Genomic DNA, 18,981 nt, shown 5'->3' on the forward strand with positions numbered 1-18,981 from the left:
GGCTACCCTGCCGCCCCTCCACTCTAACCACTAGGCTACCCTGCCGCCCCTCCACTCTAACCACTAGGCCGCCCTCCACTCTAACCACTGCTACCCTGCCCACTCTAACCACTAGGCCCGCCTCCACTCTAACCACTAGGCTACCCTGCCGCCCCTCCACTCTAACCACTAGGCTACCCTGCCGCACCTCCACTCTAACCACTAGGCTACCCTGCCGCCCCCACTCCCACTCTACCCTGCCGCCCCTCCACTCTAACCACTAGGCTACCCTGCCGCCCCTCCACTCTAACCACTAGGCTACCCCGCCGCCCACTAGGCTCCACTCCACTCTAACCACTAGGCTACCCTGCCGCACCTCCACTCTAACCACTAGGCTACCCTGCCGCCCCTCCACTCTAACCACTAGGCTACCCTGCCGTATGAATATATAAACCCCTCTCTTTTGAGAGGGTGGTTGCCAAGGAAAAGAAATAACCAAAACAAAAGGGATAACTAATCAGTGTCTCTTCTAAGTCAATATTTGTATTTGACCTACTTCAACACTAGACAGCTGAGCATTGTCCATTTCGGATGGTTTTGACATATCAAACACCTAAATGGCTTTGTACACTACTGAGCCAAACCAAGCTGTTCTGTTGCTGGCCTAGATACGTATTGTTGTAGGAACCGTGCTGAATAAGAGCCAGCTGTTTGGTTAGGTCTGCTATGGAAGTCTGAAAAATAGGTTCACACGGTGAGTTTATATAACAGAAACAAGCTGGGTGCAACACATTATGAACAAGTGGAAATGGTTTGGTACCATGTGAAACAATCAAACGTCTGTATGACAGGTAGGAGCAGTAGTGCTAGTGTCTTCTCTTGGTCACCGTCCCAGATTAGACTCTTTGTTACATAGTATATTTACATCTCTATGTGGACATCGTGTAGGTCTGAGAGTTCCAATTTCTTTTTAAAACTTTTTAAAGTCCACTAGGTCTTTTTTTGTTTGTTTTTGTGGTCTTTTTTTTAATGAACCTCTTCGTCGATCGCCCTTCAGTGAACTTATACGTTGTCGTGACTTCCTACTTCCTATTTCGGGGAGCGCTGCCTAGCCAATCGATTCATGAAGCAACAGGTTACCGTGGCGATGATGACCACGCCCACAAACAAGGCAGAGGACATGCCCACAACCAAGGGGATGAGGAGCAGGTCGGCCGCTGCAGAGACAGAGAGAGAAGAGAGGAGGGAGGGAGGGAGGGAGGGAGGGGGAGGGAGGGAGGGAGGGAGGGAGGGAGGGAGGGATGAGTTAGTCAAGTTCGGGAAAACGACTAGCTTTCCTCATAAACCGTTTCATTTACAATTGGGAGTATTAGACAGGATGTCAGTATTAGACAGGATATGTTAGCCATGTTATGATACCTATGATCCCTAATAACTGTTGGCTAATAGCCTCCAAAAGACAGTGAGTGGGAAAACAGAAGAGACCGACACTTCCTGACTACCATCAGTGATGCAGAGCCACTCGTTTGTATTAGGAACTGATGTTGAGTGTGTCTGCTGCAGTGATTCGTCACCGCTCGCTGTATGTAAAACAGCTAGCAGTCCCAGACCCAGTGACACTCACCTCTGGCGTACAGGTAGACCCTGACACCCTCCGACTGGGCCTTGGCCCCGGTGTTGTACCATCCTCCACGGGGGTCTTGTCCCCACACCTCAGCCTGGCAGACAAACAGGCCCTGGTCCTGGTCCTGGGCAGAGAAGATCCTCAGCCTGTAGGTGCCTAGAGACACCCGGTCCATACTGACCTGTAAGTCCAAAAAGGACCACAACGGAAGATATTTAGCATACGGTGTTATCTAGAGAAGTTATTTAGCATACGGTGTTATCTAGAGAAGTTATTTAGCAGACGGTGTTATCTAGAGAAGTTATTTAGCAGACGGTGTTATCTAGAGAAGTTATTTAGCATACGGTGTTATCTAGAGGAGTTATTTAGCAGACGGTGTTATCTAGAGAAGTTATTTAGCAGACGGTGTTATCTAGAGAAGTTATTTAGCATACGGTGTTATCTAGAGAAGTTATTTAGCAGACGGTGTTATCTAGAGAAGTTATTTAAACAGACGGTGTTATCTAGAGAAGTTATTTACCAGACGGTGTTATCTAGAGGAGTTATTTAGCAGACGGTGTTATCTAGAGAAGTTATTTAGCAGACGGTGTTATCTAGAGGAGTTATTTAGCAGACGGTGTTATCTAGAGGAGTTATTTAGCAGACGGTGTTATCTAGAGAAGTTATTTAGCAGACGGTGTTATCTAGAGGAGTTATTTAGCAGACGGTGTTATCTAGAGAAGTTATTTAGCAGACGGTGTTATCTAGAGAAGTTATTTAGCAGACGGTGTTATCTAGAGAAGTTATTTAGCAGACGGTGTTATCTAGAGAAGTTATTTAGCAGACGGTGTTATCTAGAGAAGTTATTTAGCAGACGGTGTTATCTAGAGGAGTTATTTAGCAGACGGTGTTATCTAGAGGAGTTATTTAGCAGACGGTGTTATCTAGAGAAGTTATTTAGCAGACGGTGTTATCTAGAGGAGTTATTTAGCAGACGGTGTTATCTAGAGGAGTTATTTAGCAGACGGTGTTATCTAGAGAAGTTATTTAGCAGACGGTGTTATCTAGAGGAGTTATTTAGCAGACGGTGTTATCTAGAGAAGTTATTTAGCAGACGGTGTTATGTAGAGAAGTTATTTAGCAGACGGTGTTATCTAGAGAAGTTATTTAGCAGACGGTGTTATCTAGAGAAATACAGTGCATTCAAATAAGGTAGGTAAAGACAACCACATACTAGTCATTACAATTGTTTTATCTTCAATATACTTTTTTGTGTTATCCTTGATAGTTTTCTAAAAAAGGTATATATTGACTGCATGTATTTTTTTTAAACTGCCAAATAAATTGAACCAATCACCTCAGAGCTGTGGTTCTTATTTGGCCTGGACAGGCCCTCATAGGTAAGAGAGGCTAACACCCTCCCCTTCTCCTCTACTGACGGCTTGTCCCCACCCTTCTCTATGACCACGCCCCCTGCTGTAGCCCCACCCTCCTGGGCCGGGAGGACCGCCCTCTGCAGCCATTGGACCGCCACCTGTGCAGGGCCGGTGGTTACCACGGATACGTTGCAGAGCAGGGTGACGGTATCACTTCTCTTCAAGAGGGGGCCACGGGGAAGGTTGGCTACTGCTGACACCTTGACCTCTGTAGGGACACAGGGACAGAGAGAGAGATGCTTGTCATTCAATTAGGTTCAATTAGCATCGACTTACATCAATTAGGTATTTGGTTGTTATTTCAATCTAACCAGTCATGGCAATGTTCACGTTAATGTAGTATGTTTGTTTTCAAACTACTGCCCAACCTCGTAGTGGGTCAAGTGGTTTCAGTCTCTTAGCTTTACCAGGACAACTTCCAGAATCCTGACTTAACTTGTGTATATACCCACTGGTTGTAGTCCCCAGGATCCTCCTCTGCCAGAGGGGTGCAATTACTTACTCATCCCTCATGGATTTAAACACATTGGATTGCTGTTAAGTAGATTGAGGGAGTTTTCTCCATTATACCAATACATCCTTTTAAATCCACGAGGAGGAGTGAACTAGGCCACAGTTTGTGGGGAGAAGGCAGGGTGGTCTTGTGTCTGTCTTTTCTCTTACCTTTCGTCTCGAGGTTGATGGTGACCCCCTCTGACCTCTGTGTGAGGGTAGCAGCACTGGAGGGTCCCGGGTTAAGCCTCCCAGCGTAGACGCTCACAGCACAGCGGTACACCCCCGTGTCAGCTGGGTGGGCAGAGAACAACCTGAGAGAGTACCGTCCCTCCACCTCCTTCTCCATGGAACCCCCTCCCCCCCTCCCCCCCCGGCTGGAGTCATCCCCCCAGCTCACCACCCCGTCTGGGCCATACCGGGCCACCTCCACCTGGGAGAGGGGACAGACAGAGATAGACTGAAAGGTTAACCTGAGTTGTGCTTGGAAAACGACTAGCCAATCAAGCATTATTTACTTTACGATCCTAAATAACTGTTGACCAATAGGATGTCAGTATTAGACAGGATGTCAGCCTTTCTGGCTCCAAATAATGTGTTTTATCTACACTTGGAAGCATTACATACTTTCAATAGCGGCAGCAAATAGCTGATTTTTTTTGCCAAAGTTTTCAATTTCACAATTAAAAACACAAAGTCATAGAAGAATTGAACAACTCTGTAAGGACTTCCTCAGGGGCTAAAAGGAAGATACTAATAACCAATAACAATAATCAATACCAACCTCCACCCCTCCACCCGTCAATGCCCTGTCCTCGCTGCTCACGGTGCCCCTCCTCATCCACTGAACCAGCAGGCCCGAGCGGCCCCCAGGGGCCAAACCAGACACCTCGCAGGTCAGAGTGAGAGGGGAGCCTAACTGGAGAGTTACCTCACCTCGCGGAGTGGACGTAACAGACAGGGAGTCAGCTGGAAGGAGGGAGGAGGGGGTAAAGGAGGAAGAGGAGGGGGTAAAGGAGGAAGAGGAGGGAGAGGATAAAGGAAGAGGAGGGAGAGGATAAAGGAGGAGGGAGAGGATAAAGGAGGAGGGAGAGGAGAGGGGAAAAAATAAACAAGTGCATGATTTAAAATGTGTTCGCTCTGCATTCAAACTAACTTTAATATGTTAATTGTCACTGTGAATAAAGGTTTATTTGCATATAGCAACTGAAGTTAAATGCATCTCAAAATTCATCCTAAAAGAAGATCTCATCTATAAATAATACACTCTGAAAACTATGTTAGCTATTTAATGAAACGCTTCAGTTCAGTTTATAAATCTATTGTTGACTGTAATCTGTCCAACAACAACACAACCGAGACCAGAGAGGATAAAACCAGGTCTATTGTCTAACAGACAATAGAGACCATAATAGAATGAAGTAGAGCAGTTTCTGGCTGACACGATAAGAACGCACAGACCCTCAGTGGGGAACTAGAACACTGTCTAACAGAACACACAGACCCTCAGTGGGGAACTAGAACACTGTCTAACAGAACACACAGACCCTCAGTGGGGAACTAGAACACTGTCTAACAGAACACACAGACCCTCAGTGGGGAACTAGAACACTGTCTAACAGAACGCACTGACCCTCAGTGGGGAACTAGAACACTGTCTAACAGAACACACAGACCCTCAGTGGGGAACTAGAACACTGTCTAACAGAACACACAGACCCTCAGTGGGGAACTAGAACACTGTCTAACAGAACGCACTGACCCTCAGTGGGGAACTAGAACACTGTCTAACAGAACACACAGACCCTCAGTGGGGAACTAGAACACTGTCTAACAGAACACACAGATCCTCAGTGGGGAACTACAACACTGTACCTTCTACTACAGCAAATGTTACCTTCTTCTGTGCTCTCACCCCACAACTCTAAAAAACACACCCCACAACTCTAAAACACCCCACAGCTCTAAAACACACCCCACAGCTCTAAAACACACCCCAGCTCTAAAACACACCCCACAGCTCTAAAACACACAGCTCTAAAACACCCCACAGCTCTAAAACACACAGCTCTAAAACACACCCCACAGCTCTAAAACACCCCACAGCTCTAAAACACACAGCTCTAAAACACACCCCACAGCTCTAAAACACACCCCACAGCTCTAAAACACCACACAGCTCTAAAACACCACACAGCTCTAAAACACACAGCTCTAAAACACCACACAGCTCTAAAACACACAGCTCTAAAACACACCCCACAGCTCTAAAACACACCCCACAGCTCTAAAACACACCCCACAGCTCTAAAACACACAGCTCTAAAACACCACACAGCTCTAAAACACACAGCTCTAAAACACACCCCACAGCTCTAAAACACACCCACAGCTCTAAAACACACAGCTCTAAAACACAGCTCTAAAACACACCCACAGCTCTAAAACACACCCACAGCTCTAAAACACACACCACAGCTCTAAAACACACAGCTCTAAAACACACCACAGCTCTAAAACACACAGCTCTAAAACACACCCACTCTAAAACACACCCCAGCTCTAAAACACACCCCAGCTCTAAAACACACAGCTCTAAAACACACCACAGCTCTAAAACACACAGCTCTAAAACACACCCCAGCTCTAAAACACACAGCTCTAAAACACACAGCTCTAAAACACCACAGCTCTAAAACACACCACAGCTCTAAAACACACCACAGCTCTAAAACACACAGCTCTAAAACACACCACAGCTCTAAAACACACCACAGCTCTAAAACACACCACAGCTCTAAAACACACCCCAGCTCTAAAACACACCACAGCTCTAAAACACACAGCTCTAAAACACACACAGCTCTAAAACACACCACAGCTCTAAAACACAGCCTAAAACACACAGCTCTAAAACACACAGCTCTAAAACAGCTCTAAAACACACAGCTCTAAAACACCCCACAGCTCTAAAACACAAAAAACACACCACAGCTCTAAAACACACCCCAGCTCTAAAACACACCCCACAGCTCTAAAACACACCCCAGCTCTAAAACACACCCCAGCTCTAAAACACACCCCAGCTCTAAAACACACCCCACAGCTCTAAAACACACCCCAGCTCTAAAACACACCCCAGCTCTAAAACACACCCCAGCTCTAAAACACACCCCAGCTCTAAAACACACACCACAGCTCTAAAACACACAGCTCTAAAACACACCCACAGCTCTAAAACACACCCCAGCTCTAAAACACACACCACAGCTCTAAAACACACCCCACAGCTCTAAAACACACCCACAGCTCTAAAACACACCCCAGCTCTAAAACACACCCACAGCTCTAAAACACACCCCACAGCTCTAAAACACACACCACAGCTCTAAAACACACCCACAGCTCTAAAACACACCCCACAGCTCTAAAACACACCCCAGCTCTAAAACACACCCCAAGCTCTAAAACACACCCCACAGCTCTAAAACACACAGCTCTAAAACACACAGCTCTAAAACACACAGCTCTAAAACACACCCCACAGCTCTAAAACACACTCTAAAACACCACAGCTCTAAAACACACCCCTAAAACACAGCTCTAAAACACACCCCAGCTCTAAAACACACCCCAGCTCTAAAACACACAGCTCTAAAACACAGCTCTAAAACACACCCAAAACAGCTCTAAAACACACCCCACAGCTCTAAAACACACCCACAGCTCTAAAACACACCCACAGCTCTAAAACACACAGCTCTAAAACACACAGCTCTAAAACACACCCACAGCTCTAAAACACACAGCTCTAAAACACACCCACAGCTCTAAAACACACAGCTCTAAAACACACAGCTCTAAAACACAGCTCTAAAACACACAGCTCTAAAACACACAGCTCTAAAACACACAGCTCTAAAACACACAGCTCTAAAACACACAGCTCTAAAACACACCACAGCTCTAAAACACACAGCTCTAAAACACACCCACAGCTCTAAAACACACCCCACAGCTCTAAAACACACCCCACAGCTCTAAAACACACAGCTCTAAAACACACTCTAAAACACACCCCACAGCTCTAAAACACACCCCACAGCTCTAAAACACACCCCAGCTCTAAAACACACCCCACAGCTCTAAAACACACAGCTCTAAAACACACAGCTCTAAAACACACAGCTCTAAAACACACAGCTCTAAAACACACCACAGCTCTAAAACACACAGCTCTAAAACACACAGCTCTAAAACACACCAGCTCTAAAACACCCCCAGCTCTAAAACACACCACAGCTCTAAAACACACCCCAGCTCTAAAACACACTCCACAGCTCTAAAACACACCACAGCTCTAAAACACACCCCAGCTCTAAAACACACCCCACAGCTCTAAAACACACCCACAGCTCTAAAACACACCCACAGCTCTAAAACACACCCCACAGCTCTAAAACACACCCCAGCTCTAAAACACACCCACAGCTCTAAAACACACCCCACAGCTCTAAAACACACAGCTCTAAAACACACCCATATTGAGAATAGTATAGGGTCAGCCACAGTGCAGCGCCCCTGAAGCTAATGTCTCCGTTTCCCATTGTTGTGGAAGGTCAGTGATGGTGATGATGTCATTAACCATCCGTACTGGATTGGCCTACAGCACTAGATGCCATTAGGTCTACTGGGGTGCTAATGGAATCTGTGGCCAAGCTAGTAACAGCATCCGTTACATTACGTTTTAGTCATTTAGCAGATGCCCTTATTTCGAGCCACTCACAGCCAGTGTCCTAACATCTAGTCTCTGAACCACCCCCATACTCCAGACAGACAGACAGACAGTGTCCTAACAGCTCTTGTCTCTGAACCACCCCCATACTCCAGACAGACAGACAGACAGACAGACAGACAGACAGACAGACAGTGTCCTAACATCTAGTCTCTGAACCACCCCCATACTCCAGACAGACAGACAGTGTCCTAACATCTAGTCTCTGAACAACCCCCATACTCCAGACAGACAGACAGACAGTGTCCTAACATCTAGTCTCTGAACAACCCCCATACTCCAGACAGACAGACAGTGTCCTAACATCTAGTCTCTGAACAACCCCCATACTCCACAGACAGACAGACAGACAGACAGACAGACAGACAGACAGACAGACAGACAGACAGACAGTGTCCTAACATCTAGTCTCTGAACAACCCCCATAATCCAGACAGACAGACAGTGTCCTAACATCTAGTCTCTGTACAACCCCCATACTCCAGATAGACAGACAGACAGACAGTGTCCTAACATCTAGTCTCTGAACAACCCCCATACTCCAGACAGACAGACAGTGTCCTAACATCTAGTCTCTGAACAACCCCCATACTCCAGACAGACAGACAGTGTCCTAACATCTAGTCTCTGAACAACCCCCATACTCCAGACAGACAGACAGTGTCCTAACATCTAGTCTCTGAACAACCCCCATACTCCAGACAGACAGACAGTGTCCTAACATCTAGTCTCTGAACAACCCCCATACTCCAGACAGACAGACAGTGTCCTAACATCTAGTCTCTGAACAACCCCCATAATCCAGACAGACAGACAGACAGACAGTGTCCTAACATCTAGTCTCTGAACAGCCCCCATACTCCAGACAGACAGACAGACAGACAGACAGTGTCCTAACATCTAGTCTCTGAACCACCCCCATAATCCAGACAGACAGACAGACAGACAGACAGACAGACAGACAGTGTCCTAACATCTAGTCTCTGAACAACCCCCATACTCCACAGACAGACAGACAGACAGTGTCCTAACATCTAGTCTCTGAACAACCCCCATACTCCAGACAGACAGACAGTGTCCTAACATCTAGTCTCTGAACAACCCCCATACTCCACAGACAGACAGACAGACAGACAGTGTCCTAACATCTAGTCTCTGAACAACCCCCATACTCCACAGACAGACAGACAGACAGACAGTGTCCTAACATCTAGTCTCTGAACAACCCCCATACTCCAGACAGACAGGGATGTACCAAGTGGTTGAACCGTGAGGTTGCCAATCTCCAAGGTCCTCTGAGCGATCTTCTGCCACGCTCCATCAGGGTCCAGGATCCACTGCGATGCCTCACAGAAGTAGGCCCCTGAGTCGTCCGGGGCAACGGCGCTCATTTTCATCACGTAGACATCTCTCCCTCCATCTCCAGTCTTCTTCACCAGCGTTATCTCTCCATCATCATATCTCTTCTGGTAGGAGTCCCCTCGGCCAGGAGTCACGCTCAGTTCTTTATCGATAGCTATGATTTCTCTCGGTGTCCCTGACACCAACCCGCTACCACCGCCACGCACGCCGAACGTGATGGACAGGTGGGTGTGCTGTTTTGATTGGACGGCGGCGGAGCAGGTGAGAGTTATCTCCGCCCCCTCTGGCACGGGTTGGCCAGTTAAAGACCGGGAGTAGCTAATCAGGAGAGTGTCTGGAATCACTGGAGAAAGAGAGGCAGAAAGACAGAGAGAGACAGAGAGAGTGAGACAGAGAGAGACAGAGAGAGACAGAGAGAGTGAGACAGAGAGAGACAGAGAGAGTGAGACAGAGAGAGACAGAGAGTGAGACAGAGAGAGAGACAGAGTGAGACAAAGAGAGACAGAAAGACAGAGAGAGAAAGAGAGAGTGAGACAGAGAGAGACAGAAAGACAGAGAGAGACAGAGAGAGTGAGACAGAGAGAGACAGAGAGTGAGACAGAGAGAGAAAGAGAGAGACAGAGTGAGACAGAAAGACAGAGAGAGTGAGACAGAGAGAGTGAGACAGAGAGAGAAAGAGAGAGACAGAGTGAGACAGAAAGACAGAGAGAGACAGAGAGAGTGAGCCAGAGAGTGAGACAGAGAGAGACAGAGAGAGACAGAAAGAAAGAGAGAGACAGAGAGAGTGAGACAGAGAGAGACAGAAAGAGAGAGAGACAGAGTGAGACAGAAAGACAGAGAGAGACAGAGAGAGTGAGACAGAGAGAGACAGAGAGAGACAGAGAGAGTAAGACAGAGAGAGACAGAGAGAGTGAGACAGAGAGAGACAGAGAGTGAGACAGAGAGAGAGACAGAGTGAGACAAAGAGAGACAGAAAGACAGAGAGAGAAAGAGAGAGTGAGACAGAGAGAGACAGAAAGACAGAGAGAGACAGAGAGAGTGAGACAGAGAGAGACAGAGAGTGAGACAGAGAGAGAAAGAGAGAGACAGAGTGAGACAGAAAGACAGAGAGAGTGAGACAGAGAGAGAAAGAGAGACAGAGTGAGACAGAAAGACAGAGAGAGACAGAGAGAGTGAGCCAGAGAGTGAGACAGAGAGAGACAGAGAGAGACAGAAAGAGAGAGAGACAGAGTGAGACAGAAAGACAGAGAGAGACAGAGAGAGTGAGACAGAGAGTGAGACAGAGAGAGACAGAAAGAAAGAAGACAGAGAGAGACAGAAAGACAGAGAGAGACAGAGAGAGTGAGACAGAGAGACAGGAAGACAGAGAGATACAGAGAGAGTGAGACAGAGAGAGTGAGACAGAGAGAGACAGAGAGTGAGACAGAGAGAGAGACAAAGTGAGACAGAAAGACAGAGAGTGAGACAGAGAGAGACAGAAAGAAAGAGAGAGACAGAGAGAGATTAGTCATTATTACATTACTGAGAGACAGAACAGGGAACAGATAGATATGATTACATACAAAATGTAATTCCTATTAGATGTTTGCTATAGCAAAGAATGTGTAGAGGTCAGGGTGACTCAGAGGAGCACTGCTTCGGTGACAGATTATTAGTATGTTACAATAGTACATTGCAAAGGAAAGGTCAGAGTAGATTGTAGATAAGAATATCATATATAGTACAGAATAGTGTGGGAAAGTATGTGACAATCAGATTTGTGTGATAGAACAAGGCAAGACACATTCTTAACCACACTGTCAGAGAGAGAACAAAGTCCACAAGATAACACAGACGGCCTCTAACCAGGAACCAGGAAACGGAGGACAGAAATGTCAAAGAGCTGGTCTCGGATCAGGGCCTCCCTGTCCATATGTAATCTAAAAGGACCATTATTCAGTCAGAGAGCTGGTCTAGGATCAGGGCCTCCCTGTCCATATGTAATCTAAAAGGACCAGTATTCAGTCAGAGAGCTGGTCTAGGATCAGGGCCTCCCTGTCCATATGTAATCTAAAAGGACCAGTATTCAGTCAGAGAGCTGGTCTAGGATCAGGGCCTCCCTGTCCATATGTAATCTAAAAGGACCAGTATTCAGTCAGAGAGCTGGTCTCGGATCAGGGCCTCCCTGTCCATATGTAATCTAAAAGGACCAGTATTCAGTCAGAGAGCTGGTCTAGGATCAGGGCCTCCCTGTCCATATGTAATCTAAAAGGACCAGTATTCAGTCAGAGAGCTGGTCTAGGATCAGGGCCTCCCTGTCCATATGTAATCTAAAAGGACCAGTATTCAGTCAGAGAGCTGGTCTCGGATCAGGCCTCCTGTCCATATGTAATCTAAAAGGACCAGTATTCAGTCAGAGAGCTGGTCTCGGATCAGGGCCTCCCTGTCCATATGTAATCTAAAAGGACCAGTATTCAGTCAGAGAGCTGGTCTAGGATCAGGGCCTCCCTGTCCATATGTAATCTAAAAGGACCAGTATTCAGTCAGAGAGCTGGTCTAGGATCAGGGCCTCCCTGTCCATATGTAATCTAAAAGGACCAGTATTCAGTCAGAGAGCTGGTCTCGGATCAGGGCCTCCCTGTCCATATGTAATCTAAAAGGACCAGTATTCAGTCAGAGAGCCGGTCTAGGATCAGGGCCTCCCTGTCCATATGTAATCTAAAAGGACCAGTATTCAGTCAGAGAGCCGGTCTAGGATCAGGGCCTCCCTGTCCATATGTAATCTAAAAGGACCAGTATTCAGTCAGAGAGCCGGTCTAGGATCAGGGCCTCCCTGTCCATATGTAATCTAAAAGGACCAGTATTCAGTCAGAGAGCTGGTCTAGGATCAGGGCCTCCCTGTCCATATGTAATCTAAAAGGACCAGTATTCAGTCAGAGAGCTGGTCTAGGATCAGGGCCTCCCTGTCCATATGTAATCTTCTCCATTATAGTCTATAAGGAAAAAGGGATCCGGATTCAGCGGCTTTGTGACTACAGGCCCAGGCCTACCAACCTTTGACAGCGACCGAGGCACTGTAGTTGCCCTGGTATTTGGAGTCTGTGCTGGGTGTGTAACACTCGTATCGTCCCTGGTCATCTGCTCGTAGCCTCTGGAACACCAGCCTGGCCTTGTCCCCCGAGTCCCTCTCCACCCTCACCTCTCCGGACCTCACCCGCGCCTAGGAGGAAGGAGTTAGATTAGGGCTACACGATGTGGCTAATAAACATATTGCCATTTTTAAACCACATTTTGCGATTACGATGTTATTTGTTATTTTGATCAAAACACTTGGAACTGTTGGAATCATTGAAATAATTAGTATTTCAATTCTATAGTTGGTGTTGTCATGACAACTAATGCCAAAGACAGGTACAGTAGAGATTGTTGTGACAGGGTAGGAACCAAAGTGTTGGTCAGAGTTTACCAAGGGACCCTTACTACATGTGAATTTGACATGAATTGTGTAAAGAAATAAGGAGTTTGCATACATCAATGTCAATGAATTATGGAGCCCTAAGTTACTTTAATTGATTAGTCAAAATAAACACATTTAAGAGATATTTTCCATTGGTGAACAGAGATGTGAGTTTAAATAAATTCATGTACAGCTAGAAATTACCCCACAGTCCCAATAGAGAAGTGAGCATCCAGTACCTAGCTAGTATACCTGCACCTTCACCTGTTCCTGTGCACTGATGGAAATATCAGATTCATTAGTTTAAAATGAACAGCTAAGGCCAACTAGTCCTGCCCATCTAGACCAAATCAGTGATGGAAAACTCAGATTCATTAGTTTAAAATGAACAGCTAGGGCCAACTAGTCCTGCCCATCTAGACCAAATCAGTGATGGAAAACTCAGATTCATTAGTTTAAAATGAACAGCTAGGGCCAACTAGTCCTACCCATCTAGACCAAATCAGTGATGGAAAACTCAGATTCATTAGTTTAAAATGAACAGCTAGGGCCAACTAGTCCTGCCCATCTAGACCAAATCAGTGATGGAAAACTCAGATTCATTAGTTTAAAATGAACAGCTAGGGCCAACTAGTCCTGCCCATCTAGACCAAATCAGTGATGGAAAACTCAGATTCATTAGTTTAAAATGAACAGCTAGGGCCAACTAGTCCTGCCCATCTAGACCAAATCAGTGATGGAAAACTCAGATTCATTAGTTTAAAATGAACAGCTAAGGCCAACTAGTCCTGCCCATCTAGACCAAATCAGTGATGGAAAACTCAGATTCATTAGTTTAAAATGAACAGCTAAGGCCAACTAGTCCTGCCCATCTAGACCAAATCAGTGATGGAAAAGCACTGTGTTGAACTCCTCCCTACCTGGAAGGGTGCATAAGGAAACCCAGGGTCCCTGGTGGAGATCACCCCCATCTGTCTCCCCTGGGAGTCCTCCCTGTACAGGAACCACTCAAAGTCCTGCGTTCGGGAACCCTCGTAGCCTGATACAGCACAGGGGATGGAGAGGGGGAACCCTGCCACGCGGTATAGGGGTCCGGAGGGAAGGGTTACCTCGCGACACAGGGTGTACTGGAACACTGGAGAGAGAAACGGGGAGAAAAGAGAGATGGGAGGAGAGAGAGTAAGGCAGAGAGAGAAAGAGAGAGAGAGAGTAGGGCAGAGAGAGAGAGAGAGAGAGAGAGAGAGAGAGAGAGAGAGAGAGAGAGAGAAAGAAAGAGTGTAGGGTAGAGAGAAAGGGGCAGAGAGAGACAGAGAGAGGGAAGAGGAGACGAGAGGAGAGAAGGAGAGGGACAGAGAGAGAAAGAGAGAGAGAGTAGGGCAGAGAGACAGAGAGAGAGTAGGGCAGAGAGATGGGGAGAGAGAGAGAGTAGGGCAGAGAGAGAGAGAGACCATTGTAAATACAACCCATATTTATGTTTATTTCTTTTCCATATTTGCACATCGAGAGAGAGAGAGCGAGAAAGAGAGAGAGAGAAAGAGAGAGAAAGAGAGAGCGAGAGAGAGAGAGAGAGAGAGAGAGAGAGAGAGACAGAGACAGAGAGAGACAGAGAGAGAGAGAGAGAGAGAGAGAGAGAGAGAGAGAGAGAAGAGAGAGAGAGAGAGAGAGAGAGAGAGAGAGAGAGAGAGAGAGAGAGAGAAAGAGTGTAGGGCAGAGAGACAGAGAGAGAGAGAGAGAGAGAGAGAGAGAGAGAGAGAGAGAGAGAGAGAAAGAGTGTAGGGCAGAGAGACAGAGAGAGAGAGAGAGAGAGAGAGAGAGAGAAGGGAATGTACAGTACCAGTCAAAAGTTTGGACACACCTACTCTTTATTTATTTTTTTCTTTATTTTTACTATTTTCTACATTGACAATAATAGTCAACTATGTAATAACACATATGGAATCATGTAGTAACCAAAAATGTGTTCATATTTTAGATTCTTCAAAGTAGCCACCCTTTGCCTTGATGACAGCTTTACAGACACTTAACCAGCATGGCTACCACAGCATTCTGCAGCGATACTCCATCCCATCTGGTTTGGGCTTTGTGAGACTATAATTTGTTTTTCAACAGGACAATGACCCAATACACCTCCAGGCTGTGTAAGGGCTATTTGACCAAGAAGGAGAGTGATGGAGTGCTGCATCAGATGACCTGGCCTCCACAATCACCCGACCTCAACCCAATTGAGATGGTTTGGGATGAGTTGGACCGCAGAGTGAAGAAAAAGCAGCCAACAAGTGCTCAGCATATGTGGGAACTCCTTCAAGACAGTTGGAAAAGCATTCCAGGTGAGTATATTTCCTGTCGTGTCAATATACTTCCTCTAACATCTACAAAAATAGTTTTGAGGTCAGACAAAACCATGTATATATATCTAATCTGCAATGTTAACGTTCTTTAGTTCCAGTCAGACAGTGTAAAACTATCAACTTCCTTATCAACACTTCCATTTCCTTAAACTATTCTAATACAGTGTGAAGCAGACACATCCACGTCGGGACAGAAATGTCCCTGTCTGTTGAGGAAAAACAGAGAGAGAAACCCTGGAAGCAACCATGATGACACATAACCTATATCTCCTAAATGACATGCTGCCATAGTGCGGCGACATAGTGAGGTAACCTGCGCAGGTACGAACAACAACTCACGACACAACGTAGTTGGAACGTTTTTGGATTTTGGTGGACTGGATGACGACTCACGGGAAACGCACTTCCCAAATAATCTCCCAGCCGATCCAGAACAACTAGAAATACAGGTGCAGGGGCGTTTCAACCCAGGCCTGGGAACCTGTCAGAGCCTGTAGCTGATACGAGCTATAGCTTCTAGTACATGCTAATACACATAACAAAGGCGTGAATTACACAGCAGACCTAGAGATAATGAGCTGGTGGAGAGACTGAGACAGAGAACAGGGCTTAAGAGGATCAGGATGTCTAATTAACGTAAGGCTGTAAGACTGATAGGGCTGGTCTGGAGACTGACTGTATATGTCAGCACTGAGGAGCAGTCACTTCCGCCAGGTCTGTCTGTCTGTCTGTGAGTCTGTCTGTGAGTCTGTCTGTCTGTCTGTCTGTCTGTCTGTCTGTCTGTCTGTCTGTCTGTCTGTCTGTCTGTCTGTCTGTCTGTCTGTCTGTCTGTCTGCATATCAGGCCTATCAGCCTGGGAGCATAGTAGGTTATAGTCTGGTCAAGAGGATGGATGCATGGAATGGTCACAGCCAGCACTGTCTGTCTGTGAGTCTGTCTATATGTCTGTATGTCAATCTGTCTGTAAGTCAGTCAGTCAGTCAGTCAGTCAGTCAGTCAGTCTGTCTGTCTGTCTGTAAGTCTGTCAGTCTGTCTGTCTGTCTGTAAGTCTGTCTGTAAGTCTGTCTGTCTGTCTGTCTGTAAGTCTATATGTCTGTAAGTCAGTCAGTCAGTCAGTCAGTCAGTCTGTCTGTAAGTCAGTCAGTCAGTCAGTCAGTCAGTCAGTCAGTCAGTCAGTCAGTCAGTCAGTCTGTAAGTCTGTCTGTCTGTCTGTAAGTCTGTCTGTCTGTAAGTCTGTCTGTAAGTCTGTCTGTCTGTAAGTCTGTCTGCCAGTCAGTCAGTCAGTCTGTCTGTAAGTCTGTCTGTCTGTAAGTCTGTCTGTCTGTCTGTAAGTCTGTCTGTCAGACAGTCAGTCAGCCTGTCTGTCTGTAAGTCTGTCTGTCTGTAAGTCTGTCTGTCAGACAGTCAGTCAGCCTGTCTGTCTGTAAGTCTGTCTGTAAGTCTGTCTGCATTCAGCCAGGGTAGTATAATAGATAATAAATGTCATATAATAATGATGTTAGTCTGTGAGAACCCTCTCAGCTCATGTTTTCATGTGTAGATTAAATTCCCGTGCTGAGAGAGAGAGAGAGACAGAGAGAGAGAGAGACAGAGAGAGAGAGAGAGACACAGAGAGGGAGAGAGAGAGACAGAGAGACAGAGAGAGAGAGAGACAGACAGACAGACAGACAGACAGACAGACAGACAGACAGACAGACAGAGAGAGAGAGAGACACAGAGAGACAGACAGAGAGAGAGAGAGACAGAGACACAGAGAGAGACAGAGAGAGAGACAGAGAGAGAGAGAGAGAGAGAGAGAGACAGAGACACAGACAGAGACACAGAGAGAGACAGAGACAGAGAGAGAGAGAGAGAGAGAGAGAGAGAGAGAGACAGAGACACAGAGAGAGACAGAGACAGAGACAGAGAGAGAGAGAGACAGAGACAGAGACAGAGAGAGAGACACAGAGAGAGACAGAGACAGAGACAGAGAGAGAGAGACACAGAGAGAGACAGAGACAGAGACAGAGACAGAGACACAGAGAGAGACAGAGACAGAGAGACACAGAGAGAGACAGAGACAGAGACAGAGACACAGAGAGAGACAGAGACAGAGACAGAGACACAGAGAGAGACAGAGACAGAGACAGAGAGAGAGAGAGACACAGAGAGAGAGAGAGACACAGAGAGAGACAGAGACAGAGACTAGTGCAATAGTGCAATAGGAGACTGGGCTGTAAATTCACCGACCACTAATACATTTCGAAAGGGTTTAAAACGAGTTGTAGAAAATTACAACAAAAAAACTCTATATGTCAGATGACAACCACAGATCTCTACTGATATCCAACGCATGCAATAACAGGAACATTAATCAGACCATATGCCAGGCTGCGTTGGGACAAAATGTTACCTCACCATACAATAGCCCAACTGACAGATGGCACACGTTGTAGGAAACATGAGCAAGTAGGCCTAGTAGCTGGGTTTAGAGAGCGCTCTGAGAAACGACTCACCCCAGTGTAAACAGATGAGAGCTGCTGTCCATCGCCACGAAGCCATCATCATCATCATCCGTCCCGATGCCCCTGCTGCAGATGGATTATGTCGATTCAAATTCCTCTACTCGTCTCTGTGGTTGTATCCGGATACATTCCCTCTCTCGTTCAGTTCAATCAATGACACATCGACATCAATGTAACGTTGCAATCCACTTGCCATTACATTATGGAACGTTGAAATATCCGATCGGTTACAATGCAATGTTGATTTAGTAAGTCCCGATGTTTAGCTAGCTAGCCAACCATTCAAGCTAACAATATCCATCCACTGTAGCTATTACACATTCAATACGTTCTCTTGAATTACAATGCCGTCTTTGTAAACCGGAATAGCCTAAATAATATTTCGCACACGTAATGACCAATTCATTTTTTCTCTAGCTAAATATTTGCCTGAGCAGCCTTTTCCATCCAACATGCTGTCCGAATGCAATCGCTGTTGGTATCACAGGGGGCAAGGGAGGGTGAGGCAAGGGAGGGTGAGGCAATGGGGGGACTCCGTAGTGTAGGGAAGGGTTTCTGGCGAGGAAAACCATCAAATACAAGACAGCGAATCATTGGCCGAAAAAAAAACCAATAGATGACATTCTAAGCCAATGAAAACGGAATGCGCTGAAATTGGTTAAACCAATCAGCTCGTCCATATAGCTCCGAATCGGCGCCAGAATCTAGGGCGGCCCCGCCTCCCCTGCCTGTCCACTGTGTTGTATGCAACATAGAGAATGATAGAGAAAGCATCCCTATATTGTTCCGAAATATATGGCGTCTGTGAACCCACTTGCAGCGTCGTTGAGGCAATCTCCATTTTGAAGTTGTCCATTTTTCTTCACGATTGACTGATCCCTCCTGATGACACGGTTGAACATGACAACAGGGTCATCAAGAGGGATATGCAATAAAGCTGTACGTCACGCGCAGGTGACTACATTAAAATGGTGGAAGCCTTCAGTGACGCTGGCAATGCCAACATTTTATTTTGGCTACTATAGA

General features: G+C 46.3%; 1 protein-coding gene across 1 annotated transcript; it reads right to left on the reverse strand.

Moving 5' to 3' along the window:
* Window positions 1-330: 330 nt before the first annotated feature.
* igsf8 (immunoglobulin superfamily, member 8) lies at window positions 331-18,501 on the reverse strand. The gene is made up of 9 exons (XM_065002055.1): window positions 17,947-18,501; window positions 14,024-14,238; window positions 12,701-12,866; window positions 9,561-10,010; window positions 4,295-4,479; window positions 3,682-3,943; window positions 2,940-3,226; window positions 1,604-1,784; window positions 331-1,196 (listed from the first exon to the last, which is right to left on the reverse strand). The coding sequence occupies exons 1-9, from the start codon at window positions 18,002-18,004 to the stop codon at window positions 1,069-1,071; spliced, it is 1,932 nt and encodes a 643-aa protein (XP_064858127.1). The 5' UTR covers window positions 18,005-18,501; the 3' UTR covers window positions 331-1,068.
* Window positions 18,502-18,981: the final 480 nt, after the last annotated feature.

Source organism: Oncorhynchus nerka, linkage group LG15 (assembly GCF_034236695.1).
Source record: "Oncorhynchus nerka isolate Pitt River linkage group LG15, Oner_Uvic_2.0, whole genome shotgun sequence".
NCBI classification, from domain to species: Eukaryota; Metazoa; Chordata; class Actinopteri; order Salmoniformes; family Salmonidae; genus Oncorhynchus; species Oncorhynchus nerka.